Source organism: Drosophila sechellia, chromosome 3R (assembly GCF_004382195.2).
Source record: "Drosophila sechellia strain sech25 chromosome 3R, ASM438219v1, whole genome shotgun sequence".
Lineage (NCBI taxonomy): Eukaryota > Metazoa > Arthropoda > Insecta > Diptera > Drosophilidae > Drosophila > Drosophila sechellia.
In genome coordinates this window covers 12,292,908-12,308,874 of record NC_045952.1, presented here as the reverse complement: position 1 = coordinate 12,308,874, position 15,967 = coordinate 12,292,908, and the positions used below count along the sequence as shown (strand labels likewise).

Genomic DNA, 15,967 nt, shown 5'->3' with positions numbered 1-15,967 from the left:
TCAGGGCATAACACAACACATGCCGTAAAAACTAAGACTTTTTAATATTTGAGCGATCTGATAGTTCAATGTGAACTTTATCCAAATCTTTTTTAAAATTACTTTAATCACCCTCAAAACCGAAAAGCTGTGAATCCACCCCATCACGTGTTTCCGTGGTGTAGTGGTTATCACATCCGCCTAACACGCGGAAGGCCCCCGGTTCAATCCCGGGCGGAAACATAGGAAAATATTTATTTTAATGCATTTCCTAAAATTATTTTGCCTGTATAATTTAAATATATTTATTCTGTTATCTGAGTTATGTGTCACTTTATCAGTCCCCTGTAGTGCTCAAATTGTTCGGTTTAAGGTCTCCTCTGGCAAACCTCCCCTAGATCAGCGGCATGCCAGAATCTTCGTCCTGGAGTCGCACCTACCTCAACTGGAAGCGGTTGCTGTTCCTCTCGATGAAGTGCGTATACTTAATGATGATTGTGAAGTTTAGCCAGAGGTGCCTGGAGATGGCCTTTAAGAGCCAGTTGGCCCAGATGCAGACGGTAAATGCACAAGTGGGATCGCAGAGCCGAGGAGAAGCACTCACTTGATGGTCATATGACGATTCCTATATGTCTCATTTGTAGGAGCTGCGAGGAAGCCGATGAATAAACAACAGTTGGAGAACGTCTGTGCGCTGTCTTAATACGTTTTTATTAGCCAAGAGATTCGAGTCAGGCTGTCGGCTAGAGTAATTAGACTCCATTAGTGGGCTGGCAGACGTCGCCGCGTTCCACCCGAAAGCAGCAGTACAGAAATTTATGCAAAGTGCTTAGGAGCCATGTGCCACTCCAGATCTATCTCCATCTACAGACATAACCATACTCATACCCCACCCCTACCCACACTCGTATATCCGTAGCCACATGTTGGCGCTCATAATTTTTACGCCATTAGACAACTTTGTGCATAAACTCATTAAAATGTACTTGAATCCCTCGAAACGAAATGGAGATGGCACTGCTGATGTGCCTGGATCTGGAGCTGGGATGCCTTGGCGAGGCGTTTGGCTAATTTGTCGAGCAGCGTCAAATGACAGGGAAAAGACAACAGTCTGTCTCCCCGATGCCCCACCACTCGAATCCGTGGACATGTGGCGCAATTTGACAGCTTGAGGCGCAACAAGATAGATTGACTCGCAAAGATGCTGGGCTGGCCGGACTGAAGTTGGGTGTGGATGGAAATGGCAATGCAGACATTACGCAATTTGAGACAACTCAAGCAAACACTCGAGTGTGGCCGCCACTGGGATGATTATGATTACGATTATTATTTTAAGCCTGATGAGTTTGTCGCTGTCTTGCTCTCTGGAATTATAATGCCAAACATAATGAAAACGATGAACAGGCGCTGGGGAGTCATCATGCAACACATGGCTGCATCCATCCAGGTCTGGGATAGTTTGAGGATAGATCAGTGATTTACTGTCATAAAAAAATTCGAAAAAATAGCAACGCTTTTTTTATGGCATTTCCCACACGTGGGAAATAAAAGAAGCACATGTGTTATCAGTCAACAATAAAGGCCAATGATATATAAAAATTATTTTTAGTTTACCCCACCGTGTTGACCACCCGAAAAGTCCCCATTTTCCCTGATCATGAATCATATTCAAGGCCAAACGCCCAATTGAATTGAATCGAATCGAGTAAAATCGGTGAAGACACTAGTATCTATAAACTGATTATAATGTCATTTACTTATCAGCAAGATATCAGTATCGCCAAGTTCGGAACACCTTTTGTCCGATTTAAGCACGATTGTGGACTTGTAGTGGTCCCCAGTAACGACCGAGCTACCGAACGAAAAATATCGACTTTGTAAGAATGAGTATGCAAACCACAACTGTGGACCCAGTACCCAGCCCCCCAACGGAAACCATCATCATTTCCACCGCCGCACCACCACCTGAGCCCAGAAAACCGGCTGTGACCACTAATAACAGAGGATACTTTACCCGCATCAATAAACAGAATTATGCGTCCTATGCAGGTGAGAAAATGGGACTACATAGTCGAGAAGTGCATGTCTTTATCGACACTCTCCTTCCAGTTTTCTTCCTATTCATCTATGGTGGCATGGACCTAGCAGCCAGCTTGGGCTGGAGTCAACCCTACAGCGTCCTCCTGTTTACGGAGTACTCGTACTGTTGGTTTGTAGGTGTCATCATTGGAGCACTGGCCGCCACTCTTACCATGACTTTTCTGCCCAAGCTGGTCTACTATGTAAGTTGAAGACGCGAGAATGCTCAGTATGTATAGAAATATGTATATTTATGTGTTTTCTTAAAACAATCTTTAGGTTTTTGGTGCTCTGATGCAACTAACTGGATCCATTATATTTACGGCTGCACCTGCAGACTATTCGGCCTGCCTGGCCGCCCGCTATTTGGCCGGGTTAGGGATTGGCCTCATTACGGTGCCCTTCCTCATTCACAACGCTGAGGTGGCATCTAGCAACTTACGAGGAGTCAACGGCGGAATGGAGCAGTGCGGTCTAGCCCTCGGAATTTGCTTTCAAGTTATTTTTACTACGGAGTGGACTTCATTAATTGACTCAAACCCAAACGAGATCCATGGCATCCTAGGGATCATAGTCTCATTGTTTGGTTTGGCGATGACTGCCCTGGTGATAGAGTCGCCAATCTTCTTTCTACGTCGAAATATGGAAAACAGGGCAAAGCAGAGCCAGGAGAAACTTTTGAGCCATAATCCCGGTGGCGTTAATGCAGCTCTCAAGGAGGCCAGAAGGTACGTGGCGGAAAGCGACAACCGGACCCTGGGCGAGGAGCTGGTGGCCTCGGTGATGCCCTTCTTGAAAATGCTACTCTTTCGCTGCTTCGTGGCATTCTCCTTCTCACTGCCATTGACCATGTCGATCATCTCGAGCACCGCAGTAGCGGAGAAGGGCCTCAGTCTTTGGCCAATCTACCTATTTGGCGTTCTTCGTGGGATTGGAGTCATGGTGGCTTTCTTATTCCTGGACACTTTGGGTCGCAAGGCGGTGTCCTTGGTGGGTCTGCTCGTTATGGCCGGACTAATGCTCGGGCTGGCGGGTCTATATGCCAACGTGACCAACTTAATTAGCTTTAACTTAATGACGGCAGCCTGCAATATCGGATTGGCCTTCCAGGTATTCGCCGGACTCTTCGTGTGCAGCTCATCCGCATACATGGGCGAGGCTTTTCCCATGCGGGTCAAGTCGTTCCTGGTCGGAGTGATTGTCATCATTGAGCAGATCGTCCATATCGTGCTAATTGCCTGCGTAAGCTCTGTGCATAGCCAGGACTTCTTCTTCCAGTATTTTTTGGCCGTTGGCATTATCATGCTGGTGGGCATGGTCTTCTTTACCGTGTCTATGCCGGAGACAAAGAAGATGACGCTGAGGAAGGCTGGCCAACGTTTTCAGAAGTGGTACGACCTACAGATGTACTAGGTCTAAGACTCCAAACTCATATTTGTTTAAATTGCCATTTACTTTCTTACTAATTTAAGTTAATAAAATAAGATTCGTAAACATATTTTTAAAGTGTCTTTCTGTGATACTCATTATAGCAAAGCATTTAATTGGAATAAGAAAGAAAGAATTAACAGATAAATAGTTTTTCGTAGTTTTGTAAACATAAAAAAACCCGAGAAGCTTTCGATACAGAAATATAATAATATAAACGAGCAACAAATAATTCAATTGATAAATCCTAGTTAGCTTATTTACGCCAAGAATCTGTTATTGGCGAAACTTTCTTCAGCAGTTTGTCAAATGAAAAGTCAACATTTTTATCGACCCTCATTGGGTTTTACTTTTACTGTCGGAACTACTTTAAAGAGCCATAAGACTATATTTAAAAGCTTATAAGATTGTACTTTAATCCCTCAGGAAATGTGTACGGCACTACAATTGGTTTTTAGAATTCATGTAGTTCACACTTGTCCATCAAGTTGAGCGGATCGAAGAAAAGCCATCATCCCGTAAAGTTATAAGAAAGAAGGAAGCATGACTATCGCATACGTTACGGCTGGCCCGGATACTTCTCCCACCAGGGACTACGCCGAAGGATTCAAGCCAAATTCACCTTCTCGGGATCCACCGATCCAAATAAATTCATCCGCCAGCAATCCAGCATCCGGAAGGCAAATCAACGAGCAACTTAACGTGGCCTGTGCAGGTTGGTATTGCAAATGAAGATTTTGCATTTAAAGGATGTTAATTTTCTCCTTTTGTCAGTGTTTTTTCTGTATGTCTACGGCGGCATGGACTTTGCCCACAGTGCAGGTTGGAACCAGACATTAAACACCACGGCCACGCAAGTTTTTAAATGCAGTTGGTTCATTGGAGTTCTGGCTGGAGCAGCCTTGGCCTCCTTAACCATGACCTTCTTACCAAAGTTGCCTTTTTATGTGAGTGAAATGATACCAGTTAAGACACATGCAATACGAATATTATGCAGGTTCTTGGCGGTCTAATGCAATTGACTGGAGCAATTATATTCACGTGTAAACCCTTTGATTACGGATGTCTTCTGGCTGCTCGTTACGTGGCCGGAGCAGGAATCGGATTAATCACTGTACCGTTTCTTATTCATAGTGCCGAAGTGGCGACGGACAACCATCGCGGGGTTAGCGGATCAATGGAGCAGTGTGGTCTGGCCTTGGGTATTGCCATCCAGGTTTCTAATTTATTAGACTTCTTATAAAGAAACGTATAAAGTGTGCTAATAATCTTTCAGGTTATCTATGACACTCAATGGGTGGATGACAAGGAAGCATCTGTTAACCAGGTTCATGGCATAATAGGAATTGTGTTCTCTATTATTGGTCTTGGAATGACAGCCCTCTCGATTGAGTCGCCCATTTACTATTTGCGAATCAAACAGAAGGAGAAGGCTCGCAAATGCCACGAGAAACTATTGGGAAGCTTTAACCACTCAGTGGATCAGGAATTCGAGGAGATTCAGCTTTATGTAGCGGAGAGCCAGAAGAGGACGTTTTGTCAGGAGCTATGGATCTCAGTGGTGCCCTTTATAAAACTGTTGCTTTACCGCGGATTCGTCGCATTCTCGTTTTCCCTACCCCTCTCCGAATCCCTTATCAAGAGTGCTCTCCTGACCGAAGGATTCATTTCCTGTTGGCCAGTGACTCTGTGGGGATTAGTGCGTTTGCTAGGAGCCCTAGTAGCCCAAGGATCTATGGACAAGTTGGGGCGCAAGCTAATCTCACTCGTGGGTCTACTCTGCATGGCCATCCTGATGATCTGCATGGCTGCCTCGTATGCAAATCCGGCGAATGCACTAATGACCTACTACATGTACCAGGTTTGGAGACTGGGAGTGGCTTTTCAGGCATTCGCAGGACTCTTCGTTTGCAGCTCATCCGTCTATCTGGGCGAGGCGTTTCCCATAAAAGTGAAGCCCTTCTTTGTGGGATACATTATAGGTTTCGAACAAACGATCCACATCATTAATATTGTCGGATACAACAAGGGTTACGAGAATTTCTTTTACCATTACTATCTGTCAGTGGGAATCATTCTCCTTGTTGGAGTGGTTTTCTTTGGGATCGTAATTCCAGAAACAAGGAAAACAACACTACGGGAAGCTACCAAGCGATTCCAGCGATTGCAGAACATACGATTATTCTGAAAATTAAGTTAATAAATATAAAGAAACCCCTTTAATAAATTCAGAAAAATTAATTTGCTATAAATTTGACTTTGCTTAAACTAATTGAGAGTAAAAATAGGAACTTTTGTTTACAAATAAAATTTTTTGGTTGGTACAAGACCGAACAGCACTTCACTCGAAAAGTTATCTTTGACATTTGTTAATCAAATCAATCAATTAAATGGGATTGATAACACATTTCAAAGTATCTCCAACACGTCATCCGCTTATCCAGTGCAAATTAACTATTTCAGAAGGTCTCTTATTTTTTGTGGGTATACCCCTAAACGATGTCTCATGCTGAACTTTGTGCCCGCCAACCGATCCATTAGAACAAGTCAGCCAGGACACCACAATGGGGGTGAGTAACAACACTGGACCCATGGCCCTTGAATATTTCTGTGACTTTATCACGACTTATCGAGGCTTACTTCAAATGAATCACGGCCAGCGACAGGCCTACCGTAAAGTGGAGAACGCGAGTATCTACCAGCTGATAAAATATATCAATTGTCAGATATCTTTTTTGCTGATAGCTACTACTTACGCGGAAATATTTCATAAAAGCTCGCCCAGTCAGCCAGTGGCCACCAATCCGAACGAATCGATCCAGCTCCTTGCAAGTCAAGGTACATTTTGACCGCTTTTTATTATATAAGGCAAACTATGACGACCACATATGTCACCGCGGGTCCAGTGCCCGTCCAGCAAACCACCTACATAACCACTGGACCCCAGCAGACCACATATATTACCAATGGACGCCAGCAACAACCGCCACCGCCCCCTCCACCAACCACGGTGGTCATCACCACCCAATCGAACAGCCGCTGGGCAACCCCTTCTCAAACGCAATCCGGGACAGCAGGTAGGATCAGCAGAACTAAGAAATAATTTTATGAATAACCAAAATATACTTCAAAAACAGCTACCCTTCTCTTTGTGTATGCTGGTATGGACATGGCCCAAGGTCTTGGTTGGAACTTGACTGCCGTTTCCGCCAACACCCTGGAGTTCCAGTACAGTTGGTTTATTGGCGTTATAATCGGAGCTGTGGTGTCCGCCATTACATCAGCATTTCTGCCCAAAATAGTATTTTATGTGAGTGGAAAATGGTAGCTTTAGATTTCCTAGACTAATATCTATGTAAATTCGCAGGGTCTGGGTGGTGTGATGAACCTAATTGACGCCATTATCTTTGTGAGTGCTCCATATGAGTACGAGTCGATCCTGGCCGCCCGATATGTGGGAGGAGTGGGCATAGGGTTAATCACTGTGCCATTCCTAATCCACAGCGCAGAGATTGCTTCGAGTACCAACAGAGGAACCTGCTGTGCATTGGAGCAATATGGTCTGGCATTGGGAGTGGCCATTCAAGTAATCTACGACTCACAGTGGGCTCAGGGATTGGGCATGACCATCAACCGAGTGCACGGAATCTTTGGAATCGTTTTTTCGGCCATTGCGCTGGGAAGTGTAGCCATCACGATCGACTCGCCGATCTTCTATATCCGCCAGAACCAGGAGCAGAAGGCACGTGCCAGTGTGAAGCAGCTAATGGGATCCTATTGGACTCGAGAGGCTGGAGATCGAGCCTACGACGAGGCCAAGCTATACGTAGTGGAGGGCAGCGCCCAGGGAGTAGGCGAGCAGCTGGGAGAGTCCATGATGCCCTTCCTTAAGCTGCTGCTTTTCCGCTGCTTCGTTGCTTTCACCTTCTCGGTGCCACTGTCGTATTCAATATTGACAACCACGGAACTGGTGGAGGGCACCCAGTACTCCTGGCCCACGATTATATTTGGACTTCTACGCCTCATCGGTGCCCTGATCACCTTCGCCGTTCTGGACACCGTGGGCCGGAAATTTGTTTCACTGCTTGGACTCATGTGCATGGCTGGATTAATGCTGGGCATGGCCGGAGTCTACGGGGACTACGTGCACATCTTCGACTATTACTTTATGTGGCAGGTGTGCCGTCTGGGCATGGCATTCCAGTTCTTCGCCGGTTTCTTCATCTGCAGCTCATCCGCTTATCTGGGCGAGGCCTTTCCGATGAGAGTGAAACCCTTCTTGATCGGCCTGATTGTGTGTCTAGAGCAGGTGATCCACATCATTGTGATCGTCAAGTTTGTTCCCACAGCCGAGTCCTTTTACACGTACTTTGTCGCTGTCGGAATTATTATGGTAATAGGCCTCGTGGCTTTTGCCGTTCTAATGCCAGAGACCCGAGGATTGACGCTAAGACAGGCAGGCAAACGCTTCCGCCGGGTGCACGACGTCATGGCCTACTAGGTGGCTTCTATTTATTGTTGGTCCAATAAACTGTTGACCTCAAATAAACCGATGAATTAGTTTTTAAATATTGCAAACATTTTACAAATATTGGAAGGCAATTTGGAAGTTACTGATACGAGTAAAACAGTAAGTAGCAGATAGAAGGTATCTGGTAGTCGAGGAGCTCGACTTCAGATTTCTCTCTTGTTTTTCTACGATTTAACTTCCGCATGAGGAGTAAATGCATTCGGCGACTGCATTGCCATTTTTTCTAGACATTGAAACATATTTATGTCTTCTCAAATTTTTAATGCGGTTAATTCCTCCTTCGGTGAGCCACTGGATACTATTTATATATGCCCTGCGGCTAGCAGACTTTATTTAGAACTTTATTATGGGCTAATTTATGTCTCCGCTAGCTCTGCGCGCTTCTAATCCCCACATGTGTTCCATTTTTGACACTTTGATGGCGCTTTTGTGGTGTTCGCCCGAATGCCGAACATGTTTGTTTAACTTCTCGCCGGCGGTTTATGCGTTTTTAATGCACTTCCTTGGATAAATTTTGTTTCATGCCCAATTAAACATTTTGGCCGAAAGGAGCAGCTGTAATTTGAATTCTTGGTATGAGGATACACTTGTGAACAATGTATTTAGCAGTTGAACTTAGACATACAAAATGAATATATCATTTCAATGGCCAACAAATTGAGGCTCGAGTGAATTGTGGCAACGATGCACTCAACAGAAACGAAAGTCAGGCACTTACGCCGCCGGTCACAGAGGCCCATCCAGACAACAATACGGCGAATTATATGAATTACAATTCAAATGATCCTACAAGTGACACATCCATCGGCAACGGGGAAGTCGAGTTGTAGGGAACAAGCCCTTTACAGCGCACAAAAATGCGCATAAAAATTGCATTAAAATGCCATACCAGACTCGGCAGCCTAATGAAGGAATGGCAATAAAGGACAATTGCCAGCAGCAAAAGCAGCGTGTTCCGCAATCACTGGGAAAAAGCTGGCGATGCCCTTAAATAGACGAAGCGAACCAAGCTGGGAATCCATTGGTTGCCCAATCGCATCGACCAAGTGCGTGCAGCAATGTTGCCACGTCGCTCGAGTGGCTTTCTCGATTCGGCGATTTCCCATGCCCCAAAGTGAATTAAATGCAGACGCGTGATTCTGCACATTAATTACGCGCAACCCCCTTCGCGGCCATTTCACCCCAGAATTTCGTGGGGTGAGAGTTCAAACCGCCAGGCAGTACATCGGATTCAAGAGGAGCCAGCCAAAAGGAACTCAATGGACAAGCCAACTGCATTCACGAAGTGCGAAGAAACGGATTTTATGGACCGCAGCTTTGGATAATTACCTGCTCGAGGGTAAGGCGCGTAATTTTTCTACACTGAGGTGGTTGGTGTAAATTAAGGAATTTATTTTTAGCTTAAGACTCACCCTGGTTTTCAATATTTTCGACTGCCTTTTGCCTCTGCCAGTATTCCTGCAATTCAAAGAAACCCGAATTAAAATATTAACACCTTGAAAGAGATAGGAAATATTGTAGCAATGAAGGAGAAAGACAGCTGGAAAGTCTTATCATTTATTCATCTCAATTAAAACAGTCCGTGTTCCCCACTCAAGACCGGCGACACTTTCAAGAAGCCAACTGCAAAGACCGTCGTGAACTTTCTGCTCATTTACAACTGACACATTTGCACCTGCCTCACAGGCAAATGAGCGGAATGATTGATAGTTGGCCCATGGAATGAGTGACGAGTCCGTGACCCGGCCAGGAGTTTTCCTTAGCCGGGCAATTTCCATCTGTCAGCTGTCAGTTTTGAAAGTTGGCAGGCGCTGAACTTGGCATTTTAATTGAGTGCAAAATAAAAATAAGCTCAATGGAAAAAGAGACTGCAGTGCGAATGTAAATGCGGATTAATAGGCTTTCAGCTGATGGACGTAGCAGGCAAAGTGACTTTCAAGTAGTGTATAGCCACTTCGTTCAATTCTCCCAAGTTGCTTTCGAGTTAAGGCAAGCTTGTTTGGCTTTTATTGAACAAACAGCTGCCGCTTAACTGACTTCAGTTGAGCAGTTGTTTTCTCGTTTTTACGACTTTACTGCCGCCACGTTGCGTATGCGCAATGCACACCGCCCCCTTAAGAAGTTAACTTTTAACCCAGTTTTTGGTGGTTCCTTTTTTTTGTGTTATCAGCAACACCTTTCTGACATGCAACCAGGACCTTTGCGCTAACTTTTTACCAGCACAACCTTGATCGCATTTAAATTAAGTCTAATACCGTGCGATCGAACTAACAACTGCACACATTGCGTATACGCAGCGTTCGCAAATAGGAGGGCAAACAAAGTGCGACAGAAGTGAAGGGGGGAATACATTCTACGGTTTATTTGCCTGCCTATCCGGTCCGCGTATTTACGGACTTATTTACATGCGAGACAGGCAAACAGAATGAAAGGGAAAAACATAAACTGTTTTGATTGCAGGTAAACAAACCGACCCACTGACTAACTGGCTGGCCAAGGAAGCACCCAACTCTACGTTATTGATTGCTGTCCATTTATCATGCCGCTTGTTTATCAAAAGACCAGAACTTTTGATAAGCGCCCAGAACCCGCTTCGCACCACCAAACTCCGTTTGCTGGTGTCATTGATCTTGGCGACTTTACACTTGGATACTTGTGACGGACTATTGCGCATTTGGACCCAGAAACGCACTCAGGAAATCATATCAATAAAATTCAACAACAATTAGTAGTTTGTAATTGATAAGAACAAGAACTTGGATGCACCCTTACTTGCCACAAATTATAGTTCGGTTAAACTAATATTTAAAATAATTTTCAAAGTGGTAACAGAGTTTTTCCCTGTGTAGAAAAATTACGGAAAACAGGTAGTTGCATGTTGATGATTTCATGGAGCCAAATGAACAATGCAAATAGACAATCAATGCAGACAATAATGCTTTTGGTAACGCTTCATTGAATATCAAAGGTAAGAAAGGCTGGAAGTTACGCACCAATTAACATCAGTTGGCAGATTGCGGGAAAGCATTCCAACTGATGTGGGTAAAAAATGTGTTCCATATGGAATTATTCACATAGCATTCGAGGCATCTAACAATTATAGACATTAGCGCAACCCATTATCAAGCACTATTTCAATTAAAGCCCACCATCAAATGGCCTGTCATAAATCGAATAAAAAATGTTTATATGGCAAAAATAAATAATATTGAACAATAAACAATGCTACAAGCAAACTGGCATATAGTATGTATATTCGTTCACATCATATATCGAATCGCACGCAGAAAAATGTAATAAACGCCCGCGGTCAGAGTTGAGTTTTGATTGAATTCGAAATGGCGCATGCAAATCACAATTAGGAATTATTATTATTGCGATTGTTAATTCATTTTTTATAGCTGTAATAATGTTTTTCCATTGCATTCTTGAGAGCGACTTTTAATTGATTACCGCGCAGAGCATTGTAACCGAATCAATTATTCAGCAAGTTAACAATTGATTGAGCGCTCTGGGCAGCGAGATACTTTTATGGATACTGGAACTGAATTGGTTGACTTATGTTCACTATCCTTTGTTCTGCGCGTGTCAGTTGTCGTTAATTTTCCCGGTAGAGTGTTGGCCCGAAAAAGGGCAAAGAACAAACATGTTTAGGCCAAGAAAGAGCTTTTGGGTCGGACCCTTTTTTTCTTACCTTTTTGTCTGCCGTGGACTTTGACAAAATGAGGGCTATAACATTTGCAGGAAACAATGCCATGATATATTTTTGTCAATTCGTCAATGTAGAAATTTGAACGGAAATGACACGATGGAGTGAGTGGTTCCTCATATCGAAGAATGGGTTCACCAGAAAACACTTTCAACGAAACGAAATCCACCAATGCCAGTGGACTCCTCACACAAACTACCTGATAAATTGAACGCGCATATGTTGACAGCAAAACAAATGGCTTGAACGAAACACACTTGGAATTCCTGGAAACGTTTTCAATTAGCACTCGCTTGCAATTATTAAACATCGTGGAGTTCTGTTTAATATGAACAAATTATTCATAAACATTAATATATGCCTTCACCAAGGAATCATTAATCATCAATTGTGGTAGTTTGAAGCTCATTTAGCAGGGATACCATTTGGCCTTTAACATCCTATTTTGATCTGGAAAATCGAAATCTGACCAATTTAGTGTTTTTTTTTTTTGCGATTTTAATTGCTTTTCTTCGTATATGTATTTGTGCGAGTGGAAGAATTATTCGACTTGTTTTTGGTTTGTGGAAAGCCACATGTGATTTTCCATTATTAATTTGTTTTGCACGTAAACAAACACGAACTTTTATTGATGTTATAAATGCGGTTCTTAGCGCCGTCCTTCTTTGGAAACGAAATCGCGGAAAATATGCAAATCGGAATGCTTTTAGTGCTGAGTGTGCCTGCGGATCAGGTGTCCAAAATATTTTCAGCAATTGCTTAATCATAATCGCATGATGTTTTAATTCTTTTGAACATTTATGAATTTTAGGGTAATCTGTTGGATGATTTACTAAATGCCATGCATAGATAGAGTATAGATCTATAAAACATGACAACGGCTTAGTAATTGTTACTTTGGTTGCATGTTTATAAAATATTTGGTCTTATGTTCGTTTTGAATCATGAACTACAGTGTAAATATTGATCCACATCACTACCTTTTCAGAATGTTCAGTTTGTGTAAATGTGGATTTTCTTTCTTGGAAACGACAAAATTTTTAAATTGTTTACTTTTTCTAGGGTATCATTTCATTCCGTCTAGCAGTTGAAGATAATTTTCTCGTTTTGTTTTCTTTCCTTTGTTTGTTGGCGGTTTGCTCTCCTAGCCACACTCCCTATTCATTGCCCACTTTATCCTTTCTGGCCCGGAGTGGAGCCAAGTCTGGGAATTGGACTGGGTTGGTTTTGCTCTCATTTTGCCTTTTTTTTCACGCTTATTATGTGTTGTTTGTGGTTTTTTGTTGTAGGCTTTATTTTGCACATATTTACTATAGGTTTGTGTACATATATATTTCTTTTCGGTTTAAATGTTGTCAGACAGGATTTTCCACTTTAATGCAGTCGGCGTCGCTGCCTTTTGGCGCATTCCTGCCGCACAGCTCATCATGGATAATGCTCCTTTTTCCGCCGCCTGCCTCCTCGTCACCCTTAAGTTTTGGGCTCAGCTCAGCCTGCGTGCACCATTCCACAATCCGTGGCCGCAATCCATCCTGCAGCTGCTGAAGCTGCTCCTGCTGCCGTGGCCACCATTCAGGTTAATGCAGTCTTTATTCATTCCATATTTCTAAGCGCATTATGTGCTGCGAGCCAAGCTCACAATATTAGCAAAAATTATGTTAATCCCTTCGGGCTGGCTGGGTAATGCTTTCTGCCCCGTCCTTGTCGCGTTTAGCCCGCAAACAGAGGCGCGTTAAATTATTTTAATAGCCGCTTACAATTACCAGGGCCAACCCTCTCGGTTCAGGGTAATGTTTTTAATGTTTGACGCGATTTGCTGGCTTTTCACTGGCGTTTTTAAACGCGCCTTGCGGCCAGACAGACGGCCAAGTCGTAAAATAGGACTACAAACCGATGGTGCACGATAAGTTAATGGTGCGTCTAGCAGAGCAGAGCTAAAAATAAATCCAATCGCAAATACCCCGAACTATGCAGGCTTTTAATTTAGTTATTTTGATGTAAAATATACATATATAGTATATAATTTCTTAGACATATAGTCTAGCCGAAACAACTAATATTTAGCATGCTCTATTTGAATGTCCCACCACCGATCTGCTTCCAGTTTCCTATCTGTAATAGTTTCTAAAACATTTCAATAAAACTTAATTCACTACTCAATTAACCCAAGATAGTGAGAGTTCGTCACCCATTATCCTTATCAGTTTTCAGAGGGACAATGAATAATTGAAATTGATGCCCGAGTGCATGTGTTAATTTGCACTTGCCTATATAATAGTGAAATGCATAACCAACTGCTCCATTGGGCGTTTCATTTTCCATTCATAGAGCGAAGACAGTGAGTATGCAAATGCAAATTGAGGCGTTTAAAAACGCTTGCAAATCGCGCACCGCAATTAAACGGCGCCCCAAACGCGTGCCCCATGGAACACGCCTCCTGGCCGATTTTATGGCTGTATTTAATGCGAGCCATGTTTGACGGGGTATCAGCCCATATAGGCATAGTTTGCGGCTGGCTAATGACTCCGCATGGGGATGGGGATGGGGATGGGGATCGGGAATCGAAAGAATCGTCGGGGAATGGGGATGCAAATGGGAAATGCCGGAGACGCCTTGTCCACTCATTAAGTGGTGTTGGTCAACCAGTTCCGAGGACAGCATGATGGATTGCCGGCCAACTGAATAACTCAGCCACCAATCGCTCATTCAGCTGGGCATTCATTCATTCGTCCATACGGTCGGCCCGTTGACGTATCGTATCGAGCGGACCAAAACCGAAAACTAAAACCTGATTGCGGTAAAAGGCCAAATTGGACCGTTCTCGTTGCCCTGGTCGATGCCTTGGGGCCAGCGTTAGTCATCGTCATCATCATCATGAGCCTTAGCCGCTCCCGCTGAATTGACCGAATTAAAGCTCTGGGATTGCGTGGAGCGGGCAAACCAGTTCCTGGCCGCCTGGCCGCCACACTCCAGCTCGGACTGCAACTCTAAAAAGACCAGGAGAAATTGCCACAGTCAAAACAATTAGACGGACGGGCCAGACTCGCGTCTTCAACTTGTTGTCGCCGCGGATAAAAGTTTGTGTCTTGTGCTGGGAAAAGTAAAAAGTGTCTAAATTAATGCTTGTCCAGACTGGCTTCGGAAAATACGACGGGCTTGAATGCAAACAAAGCTGTACGAACCCGACATACCCTTTAAACATACCATTAAATTCAAAAGTTCTGAGTGTGTAACGTATTTTTGAAACTTTTGAAATGAATGCCCTGAAACTATAGGACACCATTTTTTGCAGAATTGCAGAGATATTATTTCTTCTATGTAAACAAAAATTATCTTATCTCTTGATGTTGCGACTTTATCATATCATCTAGCAAACAAATCTTTTGTTTTACTGCGAACTTCCAGTTAAGGCAAAAAGTTGTCTGGCATCAAAACTCACGCTATTGGGCTATTGGGTATCCGGTATTATTAAAAAATTCCCACAATTAGTCAGCAATAGGTAAATATTAAGGGTGGTTTCGTTATACGCATTTAATAAAATTTCCTCCAAGCGATTAGTGAATGGACCCGGTCGGAAAGGCAAGGCACAACAGGCAAACAACAATTAACATAAATTGTTACGCGATGCGGCCCATTGAGTGCCGGCAACAAGGGGTTAAGGGGTCACAGTTGCCGCCCGTCAATCATTCGGGCAAACGAACAGCGGTACTTGAATGGTCGAGCGAAAAGGGTTTCCCATTTCCACGGCTACCAGTTGCCAGTTTCCAGTTGCGGTTCGCCTTTTCTTACAGCTCCAGCGGAAACTTCAGAATGCACCTGTCGCAAGGCGGCGGTAGGTGTGATAAGCATCTCATCACAACAAAAGATTAACACGCCGGGGAGGACAAAGAGCGGAGCCCGGTCATATGGACAGGTCTCCGATTAGAGACGCACAAGGTATTCAAACGAGCTGCCTGCACAAATATGCACTGCTACAAATAACTAGCAAGAAATATACAAAATAAGCGGAATGGAACTATAGATACATTGTTTACTATTAAAACAATTAAACTGAATTCTAAAAACTACTGCTGAATGTGGATGCTTATGTTACGCACATAATTGTATATGGATGCTAGGTACTCCTACAGATAGCTCAAGTTTTCTCACAGTGTTTGCTTAGATGAACAGGAAACCGACGGGGCGGAGACCTTGAAGACCCTACGCAGGTTGTATTGCAAGCAGTTAGTTAGGTAGTAGCC

General features: G+C 43.6%; 5 protein-coding genes and 1 non-coding gene across 7 annotated transcripts in view; 5 read left to right on the top strand and 1 right to left on the bottom strand.

Annotated features, from left to right (window-relative positions):
• Nucleotides 1–15,967, bottom strand: part of LOC6616910 (extracellular sulfatase SULF-1 homolog) — a 28,304-nt gene that overhangs the window by 11,253 nt on the left and 1,084 nt on the right. Inside the window, exon 2 of the mRNA XM_002041204.2 lies at nucleotides 9,430–9,475. The gene's annotated coding sequence lies outside the window, so the exon portion shown is untranslated. The remainder of the gene's footprint in view (nucleotides 1–9,429; nucleotides 9,476–15,967) is intronic.
• On the top strand, nucleotides 150–222 carry Trnav-aac. The gene has a single exon. It is a non-coding gene; the product is annotated as a tRNA-Val (tRNA).
• On the top strand, nucleotides 326–667 carry LOC6616905. The gene has a single exon (XM_002041203.2). It carries the CDS (start codon nucleotides 387–389, stop codon nucleotides 585–587), a length of 201 nt encoding a protein of 66 aa, XP_002041239.1. The 5' UTR covers nucleotides 326–386; the 3' UTR covers nucleotides 588–667.
• LOC6616904 (probable polyol transporter 6) lies at nucleotides 1,783–3,990 on the top strand. 2 transcript variants are annotated; one of them, XM_032722034.1, is made up of 4 exons: nucleotides 1,783–2,028; nucleotides 2,089–2,261; nucleotides 2,338–3,449; nucleotides 3,913–3,990. In XM_032722034.1, exons 1-4 carry the CDS (start codon nucleotides 1,863–1,865, stop codon nucleotides 3,953–3,955), a joined length of 1,494 nt encoding a protein of 497 aa, XP_032577925.1. In that variant the 5' UTR covers nucleotides 1,783–1,862; the 3' UTR covers nucleotides 3,956–3,990. The 2 variants fall into 2 exon arrangements, with proteins under 2 accessions (XP_032577925.1, XP_002041238.1); XM_002041202.2 differs by lacking the exon at nucleotides 3,913–3,990 and having other exon boundaries at nucleotides 1,784–2,028; nucleotides 2,338–3,556.
• On the top strand, nucleotides 3,956–5,734 carry LOC6616903 (probable polyol transporter 6). Its single transcript, XM_002041201.2, has 4 exons — nucleotides 3,956–4,201; nucleotides 4,261–4,433; nucleotides 4,484–4,702; nucleotides 4,763–5,734. The coding sequence occupies exons 1-4, from the start codon at nucleotides 4,030–4,032 to the stop codon at nucleotides 5,672–5,674; spliced, it is 1,476 nt and encodes a 491-aa protein (XP_002041237.1). The 5' UTR covers nucleotides 3,956–4,029; the 3' UTR covers nucleotides 5,675–5,734.
• LOC6616902 (D-xylose-proton symporter-like 1) lies at nucleotides 6,271–8,039 on the top strand. The gene is made up of 3 exons (XM_002041200.2): nucleotides 6,271–6,563; nucleotides 6,624–6,796; nucleotides 6,854–8,039. Exons 1-3 carry the CDS (start codon nucleotides 6,362–6,364, stop codon nucleotides 7,985–7,987), a joined length of 1,509 nt encoding a protein of 502 aa, XP_002041236.1. The 5' UTR covers nucleotides 6,271–6,361; the 3' UTR covers nucleotides 7,988–8,039.

Excerpts from the sequence above, each read along its gene's own strand:
- LOC6616905 (XM_002041203.2), top strand. The coding sequence starts at position 387 with ATGCCAGAATCTTCGTCCTGGAGTCGCACCTACCTCAACTGGAAGCGG.
- LOC6616904 (XM_032722034.1), top strand. The coding sequence starts at position 1,863 with ATGAGTATGCAAACCACAACTGTGGACCCAGTACCCAGCCCCCCAACG. Across the intron at positions 2,029-2,088 it reads GAATTATGCGTCCTATGCAG|TTTTCTTCCTATTCATCTAT; the intron begins GTGAGAAAATGG and ends CTCTCCTTCCAG. Across the intron at positions 2,262-2,337 it reads TGCCCAAGCTGGTCTACTAT|GTTTTTGGTGCTCTGATGCA; the intron begins GTAAGTTGAAGA and ends AACAATCTTTAG.
- LOC6616903 (XM_002041201.2), top strand. The coding sequence starts at position 4,030 with ATGACTATCGCATACGTTACGGCTGGCCCGGATACTTCTCCCACCAGG. Across the intron at positions 4,202-4,260 it reads ACTTAACGTGGCCTGTGCAG|TGTTTTTTCTGTATGTCTAC; the intron begins GTTGGTATTGCA and ends TCCTTTTGTCAG. Across the intron at positions 4,434-4,483 it reads TACCAAAGTTGCCTTTTTAT|GTTCTTGGCGGTCTAATGCA; the intron begins GTGAGTGAAATG and ends AATATTATGCAG.
- LOC6616902 (XM_002041200.2), top strand. The coding sequence starts at position 6,362 with ATGACGACCACATATGTCACCGCGGGTCCAGTGCCCGTCCAGCAAACC. Across the intron at positions 6,564-6,623 it reads AACGCAATCCGGGACAGCAG|CTACCCTTCTCTTTGTGTAT; the intron begins GTAGGATCAGCA and ends CTTCAAAAACAG. Across the intron at positions 6,797-6,853 it reads TGCCCAAAATAGTATTTTAT|GGTCTGGGTGGTGTGATGAA; the intron begins GTGAGTGGAAAA and ends GTAAATTCGCAG.